This window comes from Cloeon dipterum, chromosome 2 (assembly GCF_949628265.1).
Source record: "Cloeon dipterum chromosome 2, ieCloDipt1.1, whole genome shotgun sequence".
Classification (NCBI taxonomy): domain Eukaryota; kingdom Metazoa; phylum Arthropoda; class Insecta; order Ephemeroptera; family Baetidae; genus Cloeon; species Cloeon dipterum.
The window spans coordinates 6,915,405-6,941,708 of record NC_088787.1 but is presented as its reverse complement, the minus strand read 5'-3'; the positions used below and the strand labels follow the sequence as shown (position 1 = coordinate 6,941,708).

At 41.9% G+C, this 26,304-nt stretch overlaps 3 protein-coding genes across 6 annotated transcripts; 1 reads left to right on the top strand and 2 right to left on the bottom strand.

The window, feature by feature from the left end:
* Positions 1-86: 86 nt before the first annotated feature.
* Prps (phosphoribosyl pyrophosphate synthetase) lies at positions 87-9,276 on the bottom strand. 4 transcript variants are annotated; one of them, XM_065481394.1, is made up of 8 exons: positions 9,130-9,276; positions 7,762-7,930; positions 7,439-7,622; positions 6,914-6,997; positions 3,669-3,892; positions 2,668-2,841; positions 2,453-2,612; positions 87-667 (listed from the first exon to the last, which is right to left on the bottom strand). In XM_065481394.1, the coding sequence occupies exons 1-8, from the start codon at positions 9,131-9,133 to the stop codon at positions 575-577; spliced, it is 1,092 nt and encodes a 363-aa protein (XP_065337466.1). In that variant the 5' UTR covers positions 9,134-9,276; the 3' UTR covers positions 87-574. The 4 variants fall into 4 exon arrangements, with proteins under 4 accessions (XP_065337466.1, XP_065337465.1, XP_065337467.1 ...); XM_065481393.1 differs by lacking the exon at positions 9,130-9,276 and adding an exon at positions 8,409-8,516; XM_065481395.1 differs by lacking the exons at positions 6,914-6,997; positions 9,130-9,276 and adding exons at positions 5,900-5,923; positions 8,409-8,516.
* Positions 8,661-11,928, top strand: Ubc4 (ubiquitin conjugating enzyme 4). The gene is made up of 4 exons (XM_065481397.1): positions 8,661-8,879; positions 9,378-9,613; positions 9,870-10,033; positions 11,359-11,928. The coding sequence occupies exons 1-4, from the start codon at positions 8,784-8,786 to the stop codon at positions 11,493-11,495; spliced, it is 633 nt and encodes a 210-aa protein (XP_065337469.1). The 5' UTR covers positions 8,661-8,783; the 3' UTR covers positions 11,496-11,928.
* LOC135937974 (small subunit processome component 20 homolog) lies at positions 11,786-25,094 on the bottom strand. The gene is made up of 28 exons (XM_065481392.1): positions 24,934-25,094; positions 24,591-24,868; positions 24,302-24,526; positions 24,122-24,236; positions 23,847-24,065; positions 23,503-23,760; positions 22,527-23,144; positions 21,824-22,025; positions 21,592-21,762; positions 21,379-21,541; positions 21,147-21,324; positions 20,492-20,841; positions 19,558-20,097; positions 18,994-19,253; positions 17,975-18,875; positions 17,380-17,536; positions 17,019-17,305; positions 16,691-16,966; positions 16,244-16,637; positions 15,748-15,946; positions 15,175-15,575; positions 14,700-14,945; positions 14,167-14,505; positions 13,875-14,108; positions 13,240-13,551; positions 12,636-13,043; positions 12,173-12,265; positions 11,786-12,106 (listed from the first exon to the last, which is right to left on the bottom strand). The coding sequence occupies exons 1-28, from the start codon at positions 24,976-24,978 to the stop codon at positions 11,960-11,962; spliced, it is 8,016 nt and encodes a 2,671-aa protein (XP_065337464.1). The 5' UTR covers positions 24,979-25,094; the 3' UTR covers positions 11,786-11,959.
* Between the last annotated feature and the right edge of the window lie 1,210 nt (positions 25,095-26,304).

Genomic DNA, 26,304 nt, shown 5'->3' with positions numbered 1-26,304 from the left:
GAGATATTGCTTATCGTTTTCTCCCAGATAAACAAATAAGAATTACGAGTGTTTGACCAAGAGAGGGACGCCGAGTGCAATAAAACTTGCTTTTCAGAGTCGTTTTCGTTTTATTTATTTTCTTTTGATTGATTATTTCCTTGCCAACTAAGTGATGACAACTAAATGCTAGAACATAAGAATATAGCGCGTGGCAAATGCAAATCTCAATGTGTAACAATATTCGCTCGGCACACAAAACTAGTCTGCGTGCAAGTGAATTACGTAACTATATATATATATATTCCCAAAAAAGAAAGTGAAACATTTGTAACTATCGCCTTTTTTACACGTTAAAAACCATCCATTTTTTGAGTATTTCCCCCACCGGACGAGCGAGTTATTTTTTTTTTTAATTGAGTGTCCAGGCTAAGGGACGGTACAATGGCGTGTGTATGAAATTATAATTATTCTTCTTCTTTTTCTACTTAGAGGTGTGTTGCCGTTCGTTTTATAATATTATGTATATTAACATGATATATCAGTCATTTCTGCAGCTTAGATTGCGTCGAAAGTGATTTTTTTGGTATCTCTTTTAGTATGGCACGTTGGAGAAGAGGTAGGAGACGGACTCGCCGTTGTGTGTTCTCCGCACCGCTTCGGCAAACATCATCGACACGTCGATGCACTGAAAGCAGATATTAGCAGCGTCAAGTAGTGATCACAAAACTGGAGACGACTTAAATTAATTAGAAATAAATTATATTTGGGCGTTTCTACGTGAGATTTTTAAATAATTAAATGAAAAATCTCTCAAAAAGATTTAATAAGAATGACGTCTCAGTTTGAAAGTTGTAAGCTGTCTAAAAAGTCATCTTTTGACACGAGAAAATTTTAAATTTTAAATTTGCAGACTGCAAAATCGCAAGTCTCTTAAAATAGAGAAAATCTTACTGTTTTTAAACTTGTTTACCAGGTGGTGATAAAAAAAGGGTTTGGCAATTTCTCAATGCGCAGAATTCAATTCATTTTGTTTGATATAGATTAAATATATATTTTTTTTACGTTTTTTCCGAATTAAGCGTGACATGTATTGCTCCTAATTAAATTATATGTTTATTGAATGATAAAAATCAATCCATTTTTTGGCACAATTTTTTTTCGTTTTACATAAAATATTTTAAGTCTGCTAAATAAATACTTGTTAAAAAAATAAATAAATGCGTGTTTATGTAAAACCTGGATACAAAAATTCCCTCTTTAAGTACGGACGGAATATGAAAACAATTAGAGTGCAACGGCTTGAGAAGAGAATCAAAACACAAAATTAGAAAAAAAAAACAATAATTTCATGGAGTAATTAAGGTTCATTTTTTGTAATTTCGCAAGCTCCTAAATTTATTTATTTATTTTAATCTACTAATTGGTTTTCGAGAAATTAAAAATTTAAGAAATAAAATAAAACTAACCAAGAGCTCTAACTGTGCAGAAAATCTCAATAAATTCCAGCGCTCTTGGTAAATATGACACGAAAAAACCAATCGTCATCATTACAATCAATTTTTTATCTCTGCGAAATGCGTATCAATTGAGAGCTATAAATTTTCAAAGAAGCACGAAAGCTCCTAATACAGGAGAGGGACTTTATCAATTTAAAAATAGTACAATCTCTACTCTACACGCCTCCCAAACACCAAGAGCGAATACGAATATTGGGTGCGTGGAAAAATTTGCTGAGGAGAAACGCAAGCTACGGAAAAAATGGCACAGGTCCGCAACAAATGGCCTGCGGGGTTTCTCCATATTTACTATTAACAATTTAAACTCTCACGCAACTTTTGGCTTTGACCCTCATGTAATTTGTTCACGCCTCCTGAGGCTTTAAAAAAAACTCTCCTAATATTTTAATTGGATTCTGCCTCCCAAAGATCAAGAAACTTATTAAATAACTGGTTTAGACTTACGTCTTAAAAGACTATACGCTTTAAAGAAAGTCGAGAATTTGCAAAGAGGCACCAGGGTTGGATAAAACTATTATTTGTATTGTTTTTTATCTATTACGCTCGTTTTTTGCAAAATTTTATTTGATTTACTGATAAATGAACTAAAATCCATGATTGAAATTTAAAGAGGTTTAAAATTTTGTCCGTTATGGGCTCTGTGTCTTTTATTATACTTCTATAAAAGAGCAAAAAACGCCATCTAATCATTCTGAGAGCTGATAACAGTTTCATTCCTTTTTAAGGAGATTACATCCTAAAATTTCAAGAGAAAAGTCGCATTTAAAAAGGTTTTGGAATATTTTTCCACTGTAAAAAAATCTCGAAGGGGTTTTATTCCTTCAGGAGCTCTAAATTTCTAAATATAATCCAAACTGTTTGCTTTACAGACCAAGCATTAAAAAAATTGTTTTTAAAATTAGTATTTTTGTTCAAAAACAGCGGCAGCAGAATAAACAAAAAACACAACTAACCTGGACCTTGGAGCAGTCCCTCATGTGCTCTTCCTGAGGAATGGTGTTGGTCACGACGACAGCCTCAAAGCTGGCGTTGTTGATTCGTGATATGGCCGGCCCAGAGAAGATTCCGTGCGTCAGGATGGCGTACACCTTGGTCGCGCCGGCGTCCTTCAACCTGAATGCGTTCACGTCACAAAGAATTGAATTTAAATTTAAAAAAAACTACTCACTTTTCGGCCGCGTGGCAGATGGTGCCGCACGTGTCGGCCATGTCGTCGACCAGGATGGCAACCTTTTCGCGCACGTCGCCGACCAGCACCATCGAGGCAACCTCGTTCGCCTTGCGCCGCTCTTTGTGGATCAGCGCGAACTCGACGTTTAGTCTGTCCGCGATTGAAGTCACTCTGTGCGGAAGAAATGGAGAGAAATTGTTAAAAAAACGCGTTTATTAATTTTGCACAAAAATCCAGACGGGACAAAAATAATTTTTGCTCCAAATATGGAAGACTAGGCTATGACATATCTGTTGAATATTAAAAAATCAAATGTTTTAAGAATTAAAAACACCAAAATTAATTTTTTGGTGGTCAAGAATTCAAATATATTCATGATCTATATCTACAAAATGAGTTTTTTTTTAAATTAATTCAATTAGAGTATCCCTGAAAAGGAAAAGAAAACCATTTGGAATCCACCAGTTGGGTAAACCCTTAGTTTTTGAAGCCGCCAACAGATGGCGCCACCATATACTTTCATAATAAATTTAATTTTAAGGCAATTCCGCTGCGATTTCAGGCTCAATCCTGCCACTGTGCATTCTTCACTTAATATGCTTTCTTTTGACGTGCTGAAATTTAAAATCGGTTAATTCAACCGCCGTAGAATCGAGGAAAACTATTTTTTTAAATAAAAAATCTTTTCCAACGTTTCTACGGCGAATGGCTGGACTGATTTTGGTTTTCAGCACGTCAAAAGAAAGCAAATTAAGGGAAGAATGCACAGTAGCAGGATTGAGCCTGAATTCACAGCGAAGTGCCTTAAAATTTAATTAATTATTGAGGTATACGGTGGCGCCATCTGTTGGCGGCTTAAAACACTAAGGACTTCTCCAAAAATATCTAAAATTATTTTTGCTGAAAAACTGACTCATGAATTTAAATTAAATTATTAATTAAAAATTTAATTCCTTTAATTCTAATTTAAAAGAAACATTGAAATTGTCTCAACGCACCTTTTGGCACCGCCGGCGTCTGGCGAGACGATGATGGAGTTGCGCCACTCGGGAATGTTCTCCTTGATCCACTTGAGGACGGCCGGCTCGGCGTACAGGTTGTCCACGGGGATGTCGAAGAAGCCCTGGATCTGGCTGGCGTGCAGGTCCATCGTGATGATGTGGTCGGCGCCTGCCACGCTGAGCATGTTGGCCACCAGCTTGGCCGAGATCGGCGCCCGACTCTGATGAGAGGGAAGTGCGGCGTGCCCCGCCAGTGAGGATACGAACACAAACGCAAATTTGCCAAAATCAAGCACTAGTAACAGGTGTGAGGCTCGCAAAACACATGCTCATTTGATTATTTACGGGGATTGTTAGGTACGGAGGGGCGGGAGGGGCGACAAACCACATCTCTGCTCTGCAATTTTTTCTTCCGGAAATGTTTAATTAGTTTTGAAATAATTTTTAATGTTAATTTTGATTTATTTGTCAGTAAAACAGGTTACAGAGTTATTTCCAAAGAAAATAAATATATTTTTAATATGACGAATTTGCAAATTTTCAGTTTTTAGTGTCTGCAGCCTCCAACGGATGGCGCCACCGTTTATTAACTATTTTCGGGTACTTCCACAGCGATTTTAGATGGTTCCAATCATCCTATTTTACATTATTGATGAATTAAAAATATTTTTAAATGCTGGAAAACTAAAATCAATTCAGCCAATCGCAGAGAAACCCTAGAAAATTTAATATTGAAGACAATAAATCGTTTTCTTTCATTTTTATCTCTCTTGGGTGAACCGATTTTGGTTTTTTTAGCACATCAAATGAAATATTATGACGGTAGAACGCGAAATATCAGGATTGGAAGGTAAAATAGCAGTGGAACTTCCTAAAATTACCAAATGAACGGTGTTGCCATCTGTTGGAACTCTAAAGAGTTATTTTGTGAACTCTAAGGTAATACTGAAGTGCAGAAATTTGGTTGGTGGGGGAGGGGAGCATTCCAAGTAAGCGCCAAACCAAGTCAACGGGATAAATGCGCGTTTCGGACGAGAAGCAGCAGCAATCAGGTGCCAATATGTCAGGTTGGAGTCTTCCTCAATTATTATTTTTTGTTTTAATTTTGGTGGCGAAAAAGCATTTCCAGTGCAATATACAAGTGAGAACGATCACGAATGATTATTTAATTATTGTGAATCGGTCAGCAGTGCCTATAACTTCCATTTTGGCTGGTCGAAAAAGATTATGTCGTTGAGGATCACTCCAAGAATTAAGAAATTAAATTGTCATCTGGTTTAAGAGGAAAACAAACAACTCTGTTAGTGGTAAAATCCGCTTTGTTGGTAAAATCAGCCGTCAAATGGCGCCACAGTCGCTTTGGACTCAATCCTGCTGTGGTATGCCAAATTAATTATTTTCTTGTACTCTGGAATAAAAAATCAGTCCAGCCAGCCTCCATTCTTTCGTGTCTACGGCGATTGTCTGGACTGATTTTTGTTTTCAGCCCGTGAAAAATAATTAATTTCACAGCTGCAGGATTTGAGTGCTTAAAAAGCCTAAATTAATGTAGCACTGAATTTTCATTTTTGACGGTGTCAATCGTTTCCTGAGAGTTTGAATTAGGCTGGACAGCCGATAATTCGACAAGATACGTACAGAAAATCGAAGGAAGGGGGAGTCAGAGAAAGAAACGGCTCTCTGATTGGCTGTATAACGTTGCGCTGGCCAATCAGCTCACAGCAAGCAGGGAACCAGATCGAGACGGCAGCGACACAGCGACAGCCAACGCAACTATGTGACACGGCAGATCAAGCTTTTTTCGCTTCTGCTCAGCGACCAATCAAAGAAGAAAATTAATTGGTCGCTTAACACTGGCGTTCTTAAGGCATGTTTTGCAAAGGGTCAGACCAAAAACCGCCAAAGTATAACGGTTATGGATGATTCCACCGATTTCCAGGCTGTTGACTCTCAAGAATCGATTCGCTTACTGTTTAAAATAACATTCCAGAGCTACTTTAAAATCCTGATTTTGACAGTGACGTCATTTGGTGAATTATAGACTTTTCAATAATTAAAAAAGCGGGACAATTGGTCATATAATCGTATCTACATTTATATGTTTGTGAAAAAATCAGCAGTTGTTGCATTGTTAGTTGGATTTCAATTCAGTATAAAATAAAATCAGATTAGTCTTTGGGTTAGGCAATCGATATTATTAGTTAACGGCGCGCTCTCCGTTAACTTACCGCGACTGCCTCCATCAACCCCTCCTGCAAGAAGCAAACGCACACAGACGTTCAGTTTGCATGACACAAATCTGGAAAAGATACACTCTGGGTGAGGAGGAGTGTGTGTGTGTGTGTGTGTGTCGTGACTGGCACGCCGAGCGCCACCCTCCAAAGGTGAAAGGGCGGCCGATCGATCGATGAGTTTCGCGTGCCCGACAAAAAATACGCTCCCAAGGGCAAAATATTCATTTCCTTTCCTTCCATAACAGGCCAATGGATTTTATTTACTACAAGGGAAAAACACTTGCGTGTTTAATGATCATTTATCTTATGAAAGAAGGCTCATTATTTTGTTGCAAAAGAAAATAAAATAATAATAAGTGAGCGAAATTATTTTTATATAAAAGCAGAAAAATTCCTGAAATTATCGAGTGCTTCACTAAATGACAGCTGTTTAAATTGTATTAATCTTTTTGACTGACTCATTTCCTTTGGCCTTGGGTGAGCGAAAATAAGGAACCGCAGGAGGCACTCCACTTGAGCTCGTGCTCGCAACGTGCAGCGATTTGCCCCTTTTAAGCACCAACAATGACCCATTTCTTCATTCCAATCGGATATATGTATTTAAAGAGGCTCAAGTTGCAGATTAAATTGAGCAGGCACCCCATGAAAATTGAAACCTTCCCTGCAGCAATTTTTTAAATTAAAATCCTGGGAAAACGGAGAGTTGAAAAATAAAAATAGGAGCTTTAAAATTCCAGTGTTTCTAAAAAGGAAACTCTTTAGTTTTTGGTAAAAACCAGTTAAAAAAAGACGAATCCATCAATGGGTAATTTTTGACGTTCCAAAAGAAAAAAAAAATCCCACTCCAAGCTTTTAAAGTTTCCGCTGAGAAACTGTCGTTTGACCTTTTCTCACGGTCTTTGACATTTATTTCCTAAAGAAATATTTTTAAAATCGACAGGCAGTAAAACAAACTAGCCGCCTGGGAAGGCTTCAAAAAGGACCAAGCGTGAAAATCGACGATTTTACCCTGAATTTCCATTCATTCGTTTTGAGCCGGGTCTGCTGCGGGGAGGGCTTATTCGCCTCCTCTTTCCTCCCCTCTAATCCAGCCTGCAAGAGAATAGAATCGGGAGGCGGAAGGGCCGCGTGAGAAAAAATACACCCTCGGCGGGGAGCGGTTAAATTCTTTCTCTCGGTTTCAGTGGCATGCAGGGTCACTCGCAGGTAGAGGAATTAAAAAAATGACAACGAAAAAAAAACTCATGGAAGTTCTAGGCAGACGCTGTGCTGTGCAAAATTTGCTCCAAGATCAGCGGCCGCCGATCGGCGAGAGTTAAAAATAGCAGCTAAGTCATTGGAGATCGACCAAAAGTTGCATTTTTAACAGGTGGAGTTATTTTTTTTACCAATTTCCTTTTTTAAAAGAAAAAACGACTAATACTAAAAAAAATTAATTCGCGAATTCAAGAAATTGGTAAATAATATGACACAACATCAATAAATTCTAATTTTTTTTTTTTGATTTTGTGGGCGGCTCGGGTTGGTACCAACCTTGTCCTTTTTGTCCTGCCTGGCGTACGGGAAGCAGGGGATGACGGCGGTTACCCGAGAGGCTGACGCGATTTTGCACGCGTTAATCATGATGAGCAGCTCCATCAGGTTGTCATTAATCTCGCCGCTGCCGCTCTGCACAATATAAACATCCTCTCCGCGCACTGACTCGCCGATCTCCACGCTGAAATTATTACATATTGCGTCGAAATATAAACAGGCATCCTGAGAATCAAAATTAAATATGTATATAATTTTTTATCTGCGTGCAATTAAATTGCTATGAATATTATGAAAGTTAAATAAAAAATATGAACACGAACCACGTCTCCAAATTGCTGAACTTCTTGGTGACCACTTTGCCGAGATCGATGCCGAGCCGATCGACGATTTTGTGGGCCAGGTCGGGGTGCGACGACCCGCTAAACACCTTTATGTTGGGCATCCTACTCTGCAGTGTCAAGTTGCGGCCGCCTCTGCTGCTCGTAGGGTCTGTCAGCAGGCAAAATCGCAAACTGACTCGATAGACATTAGCCCGACCTCCATCTAGTATCTTCCTTTCATGCCCGATTCGCTACCAAAATAGTGTCCCGACCACTTATCGGTGGTGGTGGTGGTGGGGGAAGGCAGAGGGCCCAGTGCGCAGGACTGCCCTACCAGGTGGCCGACAAGAAGGACGCGAGCTTAAGTGGGGGTTCTTACGACGAAAATGAAAACATTGTCTATTTTGAATTTGGCGGGCTTTCTTTCGTGTCCCTCGAATCCCTTTATCTATTTAACACGGCCGGTGTGCGTGCAAGAGAGCCGTTCTTTCTCACCCCCGTGCCGCGATTTGAGAAGGCGTTGGCACACCCAATTCGCGTCCTGCGTGCGCCCCGAGACACGGGGACAAAAGGCAGAGGTGCGAAAATTCGCATCATTCCCGATTAACATGGCAAATAGGGTCGCAAACAATGCTAATTAGACATACCACTATCTTCGATTTCCCTCTCGATGTCTTCCATGAAATATCAACAAAGAACACATAACACAGTTGCCAACTTGATGGGGTATTTAGTTAATCAGAAAAGCTTCGGGATTGTTCGAATAATCTGAATTTTCATTAGGAATTTCTTGATATTTTTCAAATGTTTGAAATGATTCCGATTTTAAACGAAGTATAATCAAGACTCTTGATTTTCATTGAGATTATCGTTTGGACGTAATGCACTGTTGGTGTCCCTGCTTGGTAGAATCAGATCAGCTGCAGTGCATGTTAGCAAACCAACGACAACGTAAATTTTTGAGACTTTTCTGAAGATTTCGAAGAAAAAAGGACCGAATCACCAGTGACTGTCACATTTTCATGTTCAAGTGCGTTAGTGCGGGCGGTGAGACAATGGCAAATATCGCAGCGCAACGCATAAAACGTGAATTCAGGGAGGTGGTAACCTCTGAAGAGGTGAGCAATAATTTTTTCTGCCCCTATTTATGCATTTTAATTTTTCCACAACTTGAAATCAATTCAAAAAAGTCTAACTCGCGAATTTTCGCACCACTGTTTAAGCGAAATAAAATTAAATAGACGGATTTAAATAATAAATCGTGAATTTTTACGTTTGTCTCGCATGTGTGTGGAGAATTCAAAAACTTGTTGTTTGGAAAAATACCGAGGGAACGAGGGAAGAAAAATAAACAGGATGGAAACTTACCCATGGACGATCGGAAAGAAAGTGCGGCTTATTTTCGATTGCCGATGCATTAAAGTCAACTTGTTGTTTGCCTCGGAGGGACAGGAGGTCAAAGTGGAAGACAATAGCACAATATCCTTAATCCCGGGTTTATCTGTCAGAGAGAAACTAGAGCAAGCAGTTTTACTTTCTGTCGCAAGATGCGAGCGACAGCACTCTTAATTATTGGTAATACATACGCAGATACATACATTTTTCTCGGATTGCAGGTACAGAGATGCGCGATAAAACTGGAACTGGTCAACGACTCCTTCACAGAACTGAGAGGCGAAATCGGGGGCCCGCCAGACACCCCCTACGAAGGAGCGAATTACGTGCTCGAAATCAAAGTGCCCGAGACCTACCCGTTCAACCCCCCGAAAGTGCGTTTCGTCACCAAAATTTGGCACCCGAATATCTCATCCGTCACCGGCGCCATTTGTTTGGACATTCTTAAAGACCAGTGGTAAGGATTGGACAAATAATTTGATTATAATTATTTATTTTCAATGCAATTACTCGGTTAAATAGGATTCGGATATTTCTGATCCTCTGGGCCGCGCAAATATGGCCGCCGTAAGTGATGGGTGGAAGAATTTAATTATTTCCATTTTAAAAATAAATACCTTCCACGGTTCTAATTGGTCAGTCTCTATCAGACGCCTTTTATTATTATATTTTTGTTTAATTCTGTTGATTGAAAGAGTTCTTGTGTGTTCCAGGGCTGCAGCCATGACCTTGCGCACGGTGTTGCTCTCCCTGCAGGCCCTGCTGGCCGCCGCTGAACCTGACGACCCGCAGGACGCAGTCGTGGCCAGGCAGTACAAAGAAAAGAATGATCTTTTTAGGCTTACAGCTAGGCATTGGGGCGCCGCCTATGCCGGAGGTATGCATGAAAATGGGGTTAAATTAAAAATATTTACATCTGTAAAGAAAGCGGATGTTGGTTTTAAATTACGTGAGCCGCATTTCGTGGTGTAGAAATTACGTCAGGCATTATGGAAAATTATCTAGAGATGGGATCAACACGCAATGCTACACTTTAGGCTCTGTGACATTTTTAATTTTCTAAAATAGGGAAAATTTGTAATCAGGAGAAGATTATTTCTGACCCATAGGTTAGTTAAAGTAAAAAATTTAAAATTCTGTTTATTCAAGATAAGCGACGCAATATTTACTGTCCAATGACTTTGAAGATCATGTTTCTAAAGAAATTTAAAATTTTAATCGCTGCTAGAAGAGAATTTATTAAACACTAAAATTTTACTCGTACACTATTAATTCGATTTTTAATTTTTAATGTTGATTTGGTTCCAAACATAAAATTTTAAATTCAACTTTCTGAGCTAATTAATGTAATTTTTTCTGGATGTTAAGTCTCTTTTTTTGTCAATTTTTATTTCTGGTTATTCCAAAATATTTGAATTTTTAGAGGGGTTGCTGGCAAAAATTTAAATCGCCCACTTGGATTAAAAAATATAATTTCTCTCGCCTTGAAAATCGATCTAAACACTTCATTTTTGTAATATTCGCTGGAATATTCACATGGGTTAACGAGTTATTCGACTTTTTCGAACCGATCCAGGTCAAAAAATTAACTTTGGTTCAGGAGAAAAATTGATTTTCAATGTTTGTATTTTTCACAACGCAAAACTGGACAGCTTTGGTCAAACATTTAAATTTCTTGATTAAATTTAAGATTTTTGCTCATTTTGTTGGTTTAAATTGGTTCCAAAACCAAATTAGGCTAACAAATGCTGACTTAATTTTGTTTGGTAATTTATTTTGTAAAAGTTTTGGCAGGATATAATTTCAAAAACGTTTTACACGCCAAAATCATCTGGGTTACAAGCAAGAAAGTAAATTAATTAACAATTTGCCTTCGGAGAACAAAAATACGACATATTTTTAGAATTTTTTGGCAGTTTAATTATTCTTTTGATCGAGAATTGAGCTAACACCTTCATTTTGTAAAAAAATACTTCTCATTAATTATAAGTAAGTTTCTTAAATTTTCCCAACCAGTCCAAGGACGTAAAAAATAATTTAGGTTCAGAGAAAATTAGTTTTAAGCGGGAAAATTAATATTTTTTGTTAATTTTTGGCATTTTTACTTCAAATTGAAAAAAAGTGTTGTTATTAATTGTTCTATAATCAGTAATAATAATTTATCTCGTTTTCTGTACGGCTTAAATGAAATCTGGGTTTCAGGTCCAGACCGTAACAGCGACTTTGAGAACAAAATCCGGCGACTGCTGGACATGGGCGTGGAGGAACACAAGGCGCGCGTGGCGCTGTCCTCGTACGACTGGGACCTGGAGCGGGCCACGGAACAGCTGTTCAGCTAGTGACCGCCGGCCGGCTTGACCCCCCACCCCTCTTGTAAATTTGTTCGAATCGAAAGGAAGCGAGCGAGGAAGAGTGCGAGTACGCTGTTTTTAAATACTAAAAGAAATAAACGACAGAAGATTTGGTTGCTCAGATGTGCAGTAAAAAATATCGGCTGCAGCTGTTAAATCACACGCGATTTTCCCCTTCTGCTCTGTGAGCTGCGGTTTTCAGACACGGGCAACGTGATCGAGTCAGTTTTTACTAAAATTTTATCAGTCTGGTTACGCTGGAAATTGATAAACTATCCTTCATGTTTTCGTTTGCTTGCAAAGCAATTTATTTTACAAATTCCGCTTGTAAACAAACATTTGTCGAGCTTGATTTTTTTGTTTGTAAGAATTGATCCTCAACTGTATAGTTGTGATATGAATAAAAACAAACATCTCTTAATTCGGTTAAAATTCTTATAATTTTACAATAATTAGAACTCCATGTCGTCGTCTCCCTGCAGTCTGTGGTCCTTTCTCGCGCGACCCTTGAATTTGTTTAGGTTTTTCTTCTTCAGCTCCTTCTTTTTCACCTGCTTCTTAATTCTACGCTTGGCCGCCAACTCTGGCTCCGTGATTGCCTGAGGAGAGAATTACAAACAGTGAGTCCCAAGTGGAGAAGAGAGGATAAATATGGTTGAACGTACCTGCTGCACGATTTTCCGCTTTCGGTTTGCCTTGTGCTCGTTGAACTTGGCATTCAACCTCGTGCTCGCCATTGCAAACGCCTCTACGCCAATCTAAAACACAATTTTAAATAATTAGGCCAATAATAATAATAATCAAACGGCCTTGAATTAAAGTGGAATGATTGATTTTTTTATTTAAAAAATTAAATAGTATTTTTTAACGGTACATGGTCTTTTGGACCTAATCTATGTGTGTTCAAGAATTTTGCGGGGAAATTCATTATCATTCCTATTTAAATAATGCCATAGATAAGGTCTGATGGTGAAACTAACTGTTAATTTCCAATTTTAGATTATTTATGATTTTTAAGGCATTAAAAGTAAAGAGGAAAATGGGATAATTATTTTTTCCACGATTTTATGACTTGTATTAATTTTAATTTTTAGAAACTAGTTGCCCTTTTTTATTAGTATTGCTCACCTGTTCCTTAATGATGTGGGCGACCTCCTTGGCCAGCCTGCGGAGGCCCACGGGAGCATGCGGATTGTTTTCATTAGTAATGCTGATTTCTCTGACGACCGGCGCAAGCATGTGGTGCATCAGCAGGGGGTTTTTGGTCAGGGCGTCGCCGCCCATGTCGATCACCAGCGCCGCCACCCACTTGAGCACGGCTGTCCTCAGGGTGCCGCTCTTTGGCGCCTTGGACACCTCCAAATTGACGATCTTGCGCATCCTCCTCGCCATCCACACCGTGGACAATTTGGGCTTGCGACGCGCATCGTCCTCTTCTCCTTCGACCAGCAGCTGCTGCTCCTCGTCCAGGATGATAGCGTGCTCAGTGGGAATGTGCCTAAGTACCCTGAACAGGTACACTAAGTTCTTCACCACCTGGAGAAGCAGAAAAGACAAGAGATTGTAGATTGGACGAAAAAGGAATTATTTAAAAAAATCACATGTGAGAATTTAATTTAAAAAATTAGAACCTGTGAAAAATTAAATAATATTGAGAGTTTCAGGTGCTTGTGAAATGAGCCACCTGACGGCTACCTTTGAATCATCAAAATTTAATTATTAATTTTGTTACCTCCTCAATGAGTTGTGGCTGCATGTCACCAGGTTGGAGGAGATCACAGTGGTCGAGGACTAGCGTTTTCAGCGCGAATTCAGGATTCAGTCTAAAGACGAGCAGTTCGGGGCACTCCTCGCGGCCAGCGGCCACGGCCTGTGCCACGGCGGCAGGGTCAATCTCACCGAACATGTTGCCGAGCACCTGGCAGGCGCCCAGCCGGACCCACTCGTGCGGGTGGCCGAGGAGGCTCGCCAGGTCGAGACAAAGGTCGCTCACCGTGTCTGCCACCTGGGGATCTTTCGTCCAAATCGGGCAGAACGTGCTCAGCTGTGCAATGGAAAAGATAATTTTATTAATGAAAATAAATATATAAATGTGTTGGGGTCTGGTTTTTGTCAAAAATGATTCACCCAAGTTGGAAAAATCGCGAAAAGGACCGCGTTTTGGGCGTTTCTTTAATGACACGGATGATAGGGAAACGGTTGGGGTCAGTTCCCCATCAGCAAAAAGCTTCTAGACTTCGCAAACCATTGCCGGCGGTATTAAAAAAAAGAACGCCACGCAAAAAGATTTTAAAATCAGTAAACTAATTAATAAAAATGTATGATTTATTCAGTGATAACCCTTTTTGAGGAATATTTATTTCCTACCTTGTCCAGAAGCACCAGTGTTTGGTAGGCGAGGTGGTCTTCCATGGTGCCAACGCCTTTCTCCTCTTCAGTCGGTGCAGATGGTGGCGCTCGCACGAAGCGGCCAGTCTTGTTGTTGGGAAACAAACATTCGTAGAGCAACGGCAACAGTTTCGGCAGCCGCTTCTGAAACTTTTCGCCCTCCAGATTGACAAAAATGCCGCACAACTGCGCTGCCATTCTCTTGTGGAACACCTGCAAAAAGAAAATTAAATTTAGGTATTTGAAATTGACTAGGAGAAAAGAGACTAACCTTTTTGTCCTCAAGCCAGTCCATGACGCAGCTGTAGAGCAGCTCCAGATTCTTCTTGCTGATCTTCTCGATCATGGCCCTGATGACCTTGGCCGCCGCCCTCCTGCAATCAGGCTCGTCGTCGTCCACCAACGTGAGGGACAGGCTGATGAACATTTCGAGGCAGTTATCATTATCATTCAGCCGCTGGGGCTGCACGCCGTTGACCAGCGCGCTCAGGGTGTCCAGGGTCGACATCCGGCCGCACTTCAACTCATATTTTAGCTGAGCCAGCAGGAAGGCCAGCTCGGACTCGAATTTCTTTCCGGTCAGGTACGACGTCATGTACATCAGGTAGGCCTGGATAATTAGAGTGGAAAATTAGCAAACAAGGGGGCTTTCCAATCCAAAGAAAATAAAATGCGCATTAAAAACAGGACAAATTCAAGCAAATTATATTGTAACAGTTAATGACCAAACTTTATAGTTATTTAAATAAAATCTCATTCCCCCCAGGTTTTATTCATTATTTCTAATACAAATAAAAATCATACCTGTCTACATTGATGTCTGACGTTCTCAATGGTCGACGTGACCATGGTTGTGGCGATGGTGCGCATGATCTGAGGGAGGTCGGACGACGAAAGCCGCCGCCGAAGAATGGCTTTGAGCAGGGTGAACGCCGTCGCCTGGCGTGAGGGGTCGGCCTGGATGTCCCGCTCGACGTAGAGCAACAAACGGCGGATTTGCTCCTTGTTGATGTCGTGGTACTCCACCTCTCGGACCACCACGCTAACCGCCTAAATTTTACAGATTAAATTTTATGGCGAATTTGATCATTGGTTAAATTTAGTGAGCAGTTTATAAAATATACAGTTGAGATATATTTCCAGAAATAAATTGATGGGGTTTCGCGCTAAACAGGGTTGCAGTTTTTAAATTTTCTTCAGTTTTTGGCGAGCCATGTTTGCCCGAGTTTTTATTTCGTGTAAAAACACAAAAAATAGTCTCAATAAGCCTTGAACTAACCTTGAAGGCGCCGTTGACCATCTCAAAAATTTCTCCAGCGGACTGGTCACAGCCAGAATACTTGTGGAGAATGCCAAAGATAGATTCCGTGATGGTGACGATGTTCTCCTTGAGGGAGGGAAGAGGCAGCTTCAGCAGCCAGGCGAGGCACTGCAGCGACAGCACGGTCAGCTTCACGTGCTTCGATTCCAGGCTCTGCACTAAGACACGGATGAACGGGTCCAGCCGCTCGTCCGGCAGCTCCTTGGTGCGCTCTCTCTTCAGGAGGAAGTGCAGCAGCTGCAGCCCGAAGCCGATGAACATGTGGGCGTGCGTGTCGTCTGACTTGGGCACCACCGGTTTGCTCCGCTGCGTCGGCGGATCGATCAGGTAAATGTCTTTCCGCTGGTACGCCTTTTGACCTAAAAAAATAAATCATTATAGGTAAATTCAATTTAATGAAACATTAAATCCATTAGTAATGAATCAATTTAAACGAAAATTCGAACTCTTCGTTGAGCCTCAGACAGGAAAAGGTATCAATCAAATGGCAAAGGAAATATTAAAAATTACAGTAGACTTTTCTATGCTTACGAAGGGTGAGTTCAACAGACGGCTTGGCCTTGGCCATTGAGCTCTGCAGAGCAGGAATGCTTTCGTTCGCCGTGCCGTAAGCGAAGGTCAGAAGGGACTCAGGGGAAATGTAGGCATTATCTGCCAAGCCCTGAACGATTTGCTGCAGACACGACTTGGCCTTCTTCAGCACTTTATGACTTAGACTAGTCGCCAGAACCTACAACGTGAAAGATAATAAATTTACTTGATATCAGATAATTATACATTTAAAAAGGTTTAATAATTGATTGGTAATTTTAAACCTGCATAAATAGGTTTAAAATCGTCTAAAAAATTGTTCCTGTTGTCCCGCCAAAAATTCAAAGTCCAAAATTTAAATGGAAAAAATTGTTTGAGCAAAATTCATCTGAAAATTCCACAAATTTAAAATAAAAATTCGCAGACTTGAATTTCTAGATTTTTTTGCTCAAGTAATGAGTAAAATTTGATTATAAAATTAATTTTCTATGCTCACATTCTTGATGGGAATGAGGATGTCGGTGATGCAGCCTTCGGAGGCGTATTTGGCCAGGAGGTGCAGCGTGTCAAAACTCTTGTGGGAGCGGGCCTCGCTGGTCTTGCCAGCGATCTGGGCCACCTCCTTCTCCTCGGAGGCCTCGCCGAAGATGTCGTTGACGCAGACCTGCAAGATCTGCTTCAAACACGAATCGAGGTCGCCAGGCTTGATAATGTCCTTCACGCCGACGATCAGCGAGTGCACCGTGTAGACCAGCACGTGGACCAGGTAGCCCCTGGTCAGCAGGGCGAACATCTCGTCCAGCATTTTGGCCAGGAAGCCCGTGCCCAGGGTGTGCAGCATCTGCAACAGGGTCTCCCTGGCCGCACGACGCGTGCTCTCCAACTTTGACCTGAGAATAAGGAGATTAAAATGCCGCTGATTCTGATTTAATTTCAATTTTACCTGAGGAAGACGCAGACCTTCATGAGGACGCCGGTCAGCTTGTCTCGGAGGTCGTTTCCTGGTAGTTTCTGCAGCAGTTTGACGATGGCCAGCGCAATGGGCACTCTGAGCACCTCGCGGCCCTCCCTCTCTCGCTCTTCAGCGAACGTCTCTGTCTGTTTGATCACCTTGTGCTGGTTGTCGGTGGCAGACTTGGCCGAGATGGCGTGCTGCAGCTTCGGCAGGAGCTGGCCCAGGATCACGTTTCGGATTTTGGTCGCTTGGCTCAGGTCGCACCTTAAAAAAATTAATTTAAAAAAATGGCAAAATTTTTGGCTGGGATTTTTACTTTTTATTTTCCTCCTTCTTGTCGCCCATCTGCTCGAGCAGCTCAACCAGCTCTTCATCATCTTCAGGAACGTTTGGTTCCTCTTCAGCCGGCTTTACTTCCTTGACTGGGACGGTTTTATTGCTCTCCAGGATTGACAAGTCGAAATGGAAAGCGTCAAGCACAGCGATCACCGTCCGCACAAGCTGCTTCTGGTAATCTAACATTCTGGGCAGACGCGTCAGGTGGTAGCGCATCACAGCCTCGTACTCCGCCCAAGGCAGCAACGCGCAAACTGCTGCGACAGCCTTAAAAAATGATGGATTTTTGTTACAAAAAAGGCTTGATTTAGAATGAAAGAATTTTAGGAAATAGTACTTACTTCTATTGCCGCGTCAATTAGACTGTTGTTTTTGGCGTACTGCTCTACGCACAAGAAACTGGTCGCCAGTGGCAAAATGATCTGCGTCAGGGTGGTTGTCTTCATCACCACTCCGTTTTCTTTCACAGCCGTTGCGAAGCGCATCAAAGCTCGGCCCCTGATTAAAATTTGTGTTATTTTCCGCATTGAAATAAAAACAATTCCCTATTAACGTCCGGAGTTTAAATTATGAAAATAAATCCACATAAAATAAAAATACAAAAATGAAACTGCACGAAATACATAACTTTCGCGATGTTGTCAAATGATGAAAATTTCCCACAAATTTCCTGAATAATGTCAATTTTATAAAGAAAAAACTGAAAAATAATTCACGTTCAATTGGATTTTTTTTAGATTTTTATCTAAGCTATCTAAAGATTCCTCGGTACAACGAAAAATATTTATTTATAAAAATAGCAAGGTGCTGTAGAAACTACATAACATCAATTAAACAATTTCGACACTTTTGGCACCTTGCAGACAAAAAACAGTTAAAAAAAACTATCTAAAAATTAAAGTTTAAAACAAATTCTAAAAATTAAAGCAAACTAACCTTCTGTGCATCTGCAAATGCCGGATATTCTCGAAGAAATCAAGTTCGAGGTCGTCAGGTTGTGCCAGCGGCTGCAAATCCTTCAGGGTGGGGTGCAGTCCTGGACACTCCCTGACCATGACGCCAAGCAGGCACAGCACCTCCTGCTGCAGGTCCTCGTTCTTCGACCTGACCCCCTTCCTGATGATTTCCATCACAGTGCGCTCCATAACAAGGCTGCGCAGTTCAGGTTGGTCCGCGAATCGCTTGGCCAGCTTCGGGCAAAGGGTCTGCAGACAAAGCGAGGCGCAGTCCTTCAGAGACCGGTCCTTCTCGGCCTTCAGGGTGTGGAAGCTGGAGTGGATGATCATCAGGAAGAACTCGATGCTGCAGCCGTCCATTTCTTTGACCTTACTGAATGCTGAGATGCGTTTCTCAAAGTCAGGCTCTTCAATAAGACGTGGGTCCCACGCGTTCAGGTCGCACACGACCTTCGCCTCGGCCTCATCCACCAGGTTTATTACCCTGCTGAACACCATCTGGCAGAGTCTGTCCCTGCTCGCCCTGCCGTTCACCGAGCTGAACAGCGGCGCGATTTGCAGCACAAACTGGCGCGGATTTTCAATCCTCCTGAGCAGCGACGCCGTGGTGCTCAGCAGGGGCTCCAGGTTCTTGTCCCCTGAGCCGAGGCTGGCCTTCTTCGCCGCCAGGGGCAGCACCAGCCGCAGCAGCGACAGGCTCGGCTCAGGGTCAAACACCAACTCCGACACCCTGGCTAGGATCACCAGGTCGCGTTCGCTGAGGCCGCCTTTGGCCTTCATTTTTGTGCTGGCAAGGTCTACCCTTCGGTGCAGGTAGGCCAGCAGCTCTGGCACGTGGGGGAACAGCAGCTGGCTGCCGTAATTCAGCTGAAGACCTGGAGCTGAATTTTTTTCTGTTTTATTTCTGATCTAAATTCTACAATTTAGGCTGCTTCTTAAAAATTTAAAGGAAAAAGTGAGCAGGGCCAGTTAAAAACAAACATAAAAAAATTAACTCACTTTGTATTTTGGCGAGGTACTCCAAATCAATAGGAAGGAGATCTGAAACGTCTGTCAGCTCATGAGCAGCAGTTCCTGCATCTAATTCCTCCTCCTCCTCTTCAGTGGCAGGTCTCAGGGTGAGCAGGTTTGTCAGGGCATCCAGCACGGTGACCACCACCAGCGACTTGACTCCCTCGGCGTTTAACAGCTTCAGCATGGCCGCAAGAGGGTAGCTGGTGCGGTTGCCTGGCCGGTGTTTTACAAGCAGGTTGAAATATCTGAGAGAAAGATTTATTTATTTAATTATTTGGTTGTTGTAAAGGCTCCAGGTGGACATTTTTTTCAAGTTAAGGGGAGATGGTGGGGGCAAGGTGGCCCAGGTGACAAAGAGCCTAGCAGAAATAGTCTGAAGGGCGACAAAAAAAAGTGAAATTAGGTCCATTGGGCGCAAAGAAAAATTAAGAAAAAATAAAACCGATTTCCGAACTCCAGAGGCAGGCAGGGGGCGGGCGGGGGTGGCGATGATGCCCTCAATCTCTTTAATTTAATTTAATCAGTGAATTTTATAGATTTCTATTCTACCTTGTGTTTCCAGCCCAAACTGAGAAGAGCCGGAGCAGAGCGGTGGGTTTGATGAGGCTTTCCAGGTGCAGAACGTCCACAGAAGGCCAGACAACCGTCTCAAAGACCGCATCCACCTCTGCACTACTCCACTGGTGCACAGTAGAGGCGTCACCGTGGTAGTCCCTGAGGAACAGTTTGCAAAGCGAGTCGATGGCGTGCTTCCTTGCGGCCCTGAAGGCAACGGCCGCTGTGCGGGCCACCTCCTCCCTCCTGGCGAGAACGCCAGCCACCTGAGCGGCCAGCAACAATTGCACCCTGAGGAGCAGAGCGCCGCTCAGGGCATGATCGCGGCCCAGCTGCGCGCGAACCACGTTCGCCAGGTTGATGGCGGCGCAGAGCCGCTTTGGTGGAGACACGCGGCTCAGGTCAACGCTGGACATGACCCTGCGGACCATCGCGTCCAGCGGCTCGTCCTCGCTAGGGCACAGAGCCAGGACGTGCTTGAATGCAAGATTGATGAAGACGGACAGCTCCTCTTGACGACATCCACCCAAGAACCTGGAAAATTAATTAACAAATTGGATTTATTAGCTATCATTTAATTTTAATTAGGAAAATGGCATAGCACAGTTGTGAACATTGACCTTTTTGGCCTGAAGTTGACTAAATCACTTTAAAAACGGTGATTTGTCTCTCAATATTTTAACTCTGGAAATCTGTCAGACCTTTAGGAAATTTCTGGCCTATTTAGAGTTTTTAATAATTTTAAACCCCCATTTCACGTGAAAGCAGTTCCTCACAAAAACTTCTAGAGCAATATTTAACAAGAAAATGAGTCCTTCTTGTATTTATAGAATACTATTTGTTCTTTAAAGAGAATTTGGCAAACACCGTCGACCCCATGATTTATTTCCAAAAATCCTTTGAAGTAAGAAAACTAAATCAGCCTCACCTCAGAATAAGCGCCTTGTTTGAGCCGCCCTTTTTCTGCATCTTGCTCAGTACGATGCGCATGACAACAGGGATTAGATCAACACGGTGCTCGGCAAGCACCGTTTCAGCCTCAGCGCCAACGTCAAAAGCAACTAGTTGCTGCTTGAAGTCCTTCTCGTTGGCCAGCCCGTAGAGTTGGTCCTTGTAGGGCGTCAGGTAAGCGTGCTTGTAGCCCATTATGCAGTCCAGGGCCAGTTGCTGAGCCTTGGGGTTGCGCATCTTCAGGAGTTCGTGGTAGGCGTCGTTCAGCTCTGGCTCCCGGTACATTCCTCGAGGGTTCCGCAGTTTGGACAACAGCATCAGGTGCGCCTGGAGGAGAGTAACAGATAAATTATAACTCTTTTTAAAAATTGGTCTGAAACACAGAAATAGAGAAAATTATTGAAAACTGAGGTGCCTGCAATAAAATGGAAATAATTTTAAAAAAACGTTTTTACCATTGCACTGCATTTTTTAAAAATGGGTTTTTTGAAACCCTGAAAGCATCTCAGAAATTTCAATGAAGAACTTATCAAAGCTTTTCTCACGAAATAAAAAACCGCTAAGAATTCCTAGCGTAAATATTAAACAAGGAAAATAAATTATCTAATAAATAAAATACAAAAGGTAATTACCAAAAGTAATCTCATTGCTGGTCTGTTCTTTGATTTAGTGGCCAACTCCTCCTTTTCCTCATCCTCGTCTTCATCCTCTTCAACAGGCTCCTCGGTCTCCATGGACACCTGTTCATTCTTGTCTTTAATGACATTCCAGAAGTTAACGTCGCTGACATCGTTTTTGTAGAACTCAGTTCTGAAAAACCAGGCATTAATTATCATACTCAAATAAAACCAGAGCATGACTTACTGCAGGAACTCTAGAAACAAGATGGAAATGTCATGGTTCCTGGCCTCACAAACGTCCGAAAAGAAGGTCATCGCGTTCCACAGGAGACAACGGAAATTTGCATGGTCAGGCGTGTCAAGCTGGCCTTCCAGATTATCATGGAAGCTCTTCACAAACTCATTGCCTGGAATAATCAATTAGTACACTAGGGAAAATTAAAATCGGGAAATTTACATTCTCCCAAGTCAGCTTTTCTTGTCTTCGGGTTGACGCATCTATCGCGGGCTAACTTGATTTGCTCGCCGAAAACGCTCCAAAAGGCATGCGAGTCCTGGCAGTTGGCGTGAGACACAATGACCAAAGTTGCAGGCTCCCACAGCAACTTGAAGTTGACGTACAGGTTTCCTGTTTAATACGATTTTATTTAGGTGACCCAAATTTTATCTATTTTAGAAATTCTACTCACCAATAAGGTAGCGCAGAGCAACCTCATTGCTGTACGCGCTCATGCTGTGAACGTATTTGAATTCGAGGCCTTGCATCCCCTTTACCCTGTCGCGGTAGTCGGTAATAGTGGCTGGAGTGTTTTCAGTCTTGAGGCACATTGAGAACAGTTTGCACTCTTTCGGCTCCAACATCGACAGAGTGTGACTCACAAGCACCCGGTTCTGAGGGAAAAGACACAATTAATAGAAAATCGGTTAAAATTTTCAAGAATAATCAGCCACTGGAGAAATTGGTCAAGAGAGGAGTAAATTATTTCTTTTAAGGGACAAATATTTCAAATTGGAATTTTAAACGGACTTTTCGACTAAATAAAGGACTCGTATGGTTTTTTGGCACGCTTCTGGGCGTAATTTAGTGCTCATGGATAAAATTCAAAACATTTAGCCAGGGTGGTTAAATCCAGGCAATTTTTGCCAGGCATAAATTGGCTTGTATACAATCATTTCGAATTTATCGCTAAAATGAGTCAATTTTTTACTACTGAAACACTGTTAGAATTTAATTTTTGATGTTAAATTTATACTTGAATTATTTTATTTTGTTACAGCCAATTTAGCCAGCTAAAAACCAGTTAAATCCATATTGGAATAATTATTTTAAAAAAGCCGGCCTTTATGGAAAACTGCAAAAATAAAATAAAGGTTAAATTAATAAATCTGTACCTTGTGGTGAGGAGAAGACAAAAGGTGGTGAAAGTTGGCTTGCATGAGGCGATCGAACAAATTCTTATCTCTGTTATTCTTGGCAGTGACAAAAATATCAAGCATACGGAGGGCAGCCAGCTGCTCCGTGTGCTCGAGGGCGACAGACACAATCAACTCTTGATCCAGCTCATCGACAAGCATCAGATGAACAGCAGCCTCGACTGCCAGGCCCATTATGAAGACCTGCTCGCGGCTCTGTTTGATGAGGTCCAAGAGCTTGGCTTTCATAGCAGAGCGGTCGACACAGTAGAGATGCGGCAGGAGCATCACCGCCGGCACCACAGAGGCGATTTTCTCAGATTGCAGTTGCTCCAGGATGAACTCAGTCAGCGGCCCTTTCGTAAGGGCGAGCGGATACTGCTTCCAGGAGGAAATCTCGAGGCCAGAGTGGCACGGCGGCGCCTTCACCTCGATGACTTTGGCCAAGAGCAGCAGCAGCGTGGGAAAGTCTTCAGGCACCGCATTCTCTTTGCAGAATTTGATTAGTTTCTGGAGGACGTATGCCTCAAAGCAAGTGCAGGAGATCACTTTGCCCACAAAGCCCAGAAAGATGTGCTTGTCTTCAATCATTAATATCTGGAAAAATTGGATAAAATCGCATTGTTAAAATTATAGCAATGAAAATGGTCAATGGTTAATTTCGGAGAAAACTAGCAAAAACCTTGAAAATGTGATCGGTCAACGTTAAAGGTTCTTGAACGGCAAGTAGTAGTTTTTCAATGAAAAAATTCCACTTTAAAGTGGCAACAAATGGGAATTTGACACCAGGGATTGATTTCTTATTTTTTCCGTCAGTCTTGTCTGCCCTAAAATGTGACCCAAGGCATATTCTCAGGGTAACAATCAACCCATAATGCAATATATATAATCATTTCCTATTCTCCTAAACTAAAAAAGTTTGACTAGATGAATAAATCTCCTTCAGATGAATTACCTTCGAGGCAAAAGTCGCAGTCTCTTCCTGCGTGAGTCTGAGAGCTGGGGCGCAAAGCGCTTTGGCGACAACTTTGGCCAACGCCTGCAAAGTGTGTTGAGGGGCTTGTGACGCGGCAGTGAGGCGGTTAAGCAGAGAAACCACCGCAGAAGTCTGCACGTAGGACCCTCCTTTGGTCTTACACACGACGCGCACAACATCCAACAGCTTGGTCAACGCATCGAAATGAGATTTGCTGGTGAATTTCTCAGCAACAGCCTAAAAATTATTAAATCCAATAAAGTCCTGCACAACGCAGATGATTTATTTATTTTTAGATTATAACGCAAATAAGTCGCACATACTGAAGTTTTGGTCCAAAAGATACTGAAATTGTCTCTTTTGACTTTCTGGATCAGTCGCTGCACCGCTCCCATGATCACCCTCTTGAGAATGTCGCAGTTAATGTCCTCACGGGCCAAGGAGGACAACAGCTCAGCCAGGAAGTCTTCAGCAGTCGAGTGGAAACAGCCACTGACCCCGTACAGCGTTTCACAAATCAAAATTCCACTGCCTTCAACTCCCTGAAATAAAGAATCGAGTAAAAATCTAATAAACATATGGATTAATTTTCACTCACATCATCCTCCTTATCCAGGGTCTGGACCATGACTGTGATCAGGTCTTTCTTCACCCTCACCTTCCTGGCCACAAATGCAAAGCACTGAGCTGCAAACTCTTGGATGTAAACAGGTCTGAAATTTTGATTATTATTTTACCTAACCATTCAGGTTCAGGTTCAAAATTAGGGGAATATTACCGCGAGTCCTCGAGCAAGGGCAGCACAAATTTGAAGATAACGCTGGCCGGCTCTTTGCTCAGTCTTTTCCAGACGAATTTTAACAGGTAGGCCAACGTGTGGAACGTCCATTCTAAGACTTCAGGGTCTCTTGAGGACGTGATGAGGTCGAAAATCACGGAGAGGCACTCAGGAAAGAACGGGAAAAAGTCTCCACCTAGGTCCCTTCCCAGGGCAACCAGCAACCTGAGAACAGAAAACACAATTTTTTACCGTCTTCTTTTTATAGGTGTAAAAATAATTTATTTACTCGAGGAGAGCCTGAAGAGTGGCTGGGTCGTGTTTTCTGATGTGCTCGAAGAGGATGCCGGCGATTTTGTCTTTGTAGAGCACAATCAGCTCGAGGTTCTTGCAGTCGGGCAGAGCCCTGAGACACTTTTCGAAGCCCTCAGTTGCGTTCTGCACTGTCCACTTCTCGATGGCATTCTGCAGGTTCGTCTCGCCCTCCTCGGCATCCGGGTCGTACGCGTGAATTTTGTGGTAAACATCGATTTGAAGAGACGCAATACGCTCCGAGAATGATTGAAACTGCGAAAAGAAATCAAGATAATATTTAGTCGATTAAAATGGGCTGAATTTTAAAGCAGACTCACTCGAAACGCGTTTGTTTCTTTGTGTCTCGTCGGTTTGTTTTTCATTTTCGCTTCTTTGACTTAATTCAGTGATGTGTTTGAAAATTTGGTAAAGTTCAAGAATGCATCATATGTGTGTCTGAAATCTAAACACACGTGCGATTCACGTCGGTCTGTCGGCTGGCTGTTTGTTTCGGTTTTGACTGAGCCGCTGCTTCAAGAACGGCGACTGGCTCGGGAAGCAGCCAATGACGTGACGAGGTTTTCATAATCACGCGCCAAAGCAGCATGAAAGGTGGAAGGCGCGAAAACTTGCTATCGCTACGTAAATTACGAATGCAATACATACGCAATACGCGCAATACAAAACTTCTTATCAATTTACAAGACAATTATATACTATGTACATATTATCTGAATTGTTGGATGCAATAATTGATGAATCAGTTTTTTCTACAGTTATAATATATGCAATAATCAAATTTTTCGCTACTGTAAAAATCGTAAAAATGCAAAATTTCTCCAAAATTGAGGGCGTTTGTCGCAGGATAAGATAGCTATCAAACTTCACATCTAAAAATTTCCTAATTTAGGTATGAATAGTAGTGCTTTCCCTCAGAATAATGTTGTTAAAATAGAGTGGATTAAATGATCTTAACTGCTGGAAAGAAATACCCACGCAATTCCAACAATTTGTGGACTTCAAAGTCAGGTTTGAGAAAAACTCGATGCTGATGCAAAGCTATTCGTCTGATTCGAAATTCGGCGTTGCGGCTGTGCCGCATGTGCGAGCTAGGCCACTCGTACCCAATCCTGGTCTTCATCCATGGTGAACAATTACGTTGGTGTACTGTGGGCTACGATCGTGGCGCACAAAATTCGATAATTCCTTGATTTAAAAAACGAAATGATTTTTATCAAAACACCACGTTGTGTTGATCTCACCACGGGCTGAGCAACTGATGATGAGGCGGATGTTTGCGTCGTCAGCTGATGGTTGGGAGAGAAAACCTTTAAATAGTGGTGTAGATGAATCTCCTTTTAAGGTGGTCACTCTAACCATGGCTTTAAAGTTTAAATAATGCGGGGAAAAAGAAATCAGGGCGAAATTACGCTCGACAAAAGTGGCAATCTTTTCGCCCTTCTCCGCACGAAGATATTTAATTATTGAATTGTCTGCCCATCAGCCACTGGAAAGGTGCGAAAACGAGTAAGTGGCGAGTTACGAATACTATACGGATTGAGTTATTTAATATTTTTGTACAACTAAATGAGGTTAATATGTTGCCGTCAATAGGTGAAATTTAGGATGTAAAGAATTACTTAACCAACAAACAAATAAAGCATTGTGGATTGTGCAAATTTCTTTAAAAAAAAATTGAATTTTTCTTA

Bases quoted from the DNA above. Each gene is read 5' to 3' on its own strand.
- Prps (XM_065481393.1), bottom strand. From the start codon at position 8,442: ATGGAAGACATCGAGAGGGAAATCGAAGATAGTG. The intron at 3,893-6,913 runs GTAAAATCGTCG...CCCTCTCATCAG, and splicing joins CGAATGAATGGAAATTCAGG to AGTCGGGCGCCGATCTCGGC. The intron at 2,613-2,667 runs GTGAGTAGTTTT...GAACGCATTCAG, and splicing joins ATCTGCCACGCGGCCGAAAA to GTTGAAGGACGCCGGCGCGA.
- LOC135937974 (XM_065481392.1), bottom strand. From the start codon at position 24,978: ATGAAAAACAAACCGACGAGACACAAAGAAACAAACGCGTTTCGA. The intron at 24,869-24,933 runs GTGAGTCTGCTT...TTCTTTTCGCAG, and splicing joins AAGAAACAAACGCGTTTCGA to TTTCAATCATTCTCGGAGCG. The intron at 12,266-12,635 runs GTGAGCAATACT...ATTGTGTTTTAG, and splicing joins CCCACATCATTAAGGAACAG to ATTGGCGTAGAGGCGTTTGC.
- Ubc4 (XM_065481397.1), top strand. From the start codon at position 8,784: ATGTTCAAGTGCGTTAGTGCGGGCGGTGAGACAATGGCAAATATCGCA. The intron at 8,880-9,377 runs GTGAGCAATAAT...CTCGGATTGCAG, and splicing joins AGGTGGTAACCTCTGAAGAG to GTACAGAGATGCGCGATAAA. The intron at 10,034-11,358 runs GTATGCATGAAA...TCTGGGTTTCAG, and splicing joins GGGCGCCGCCTATGCCGGAG to GTCCAGACCGTAACAGCGAC.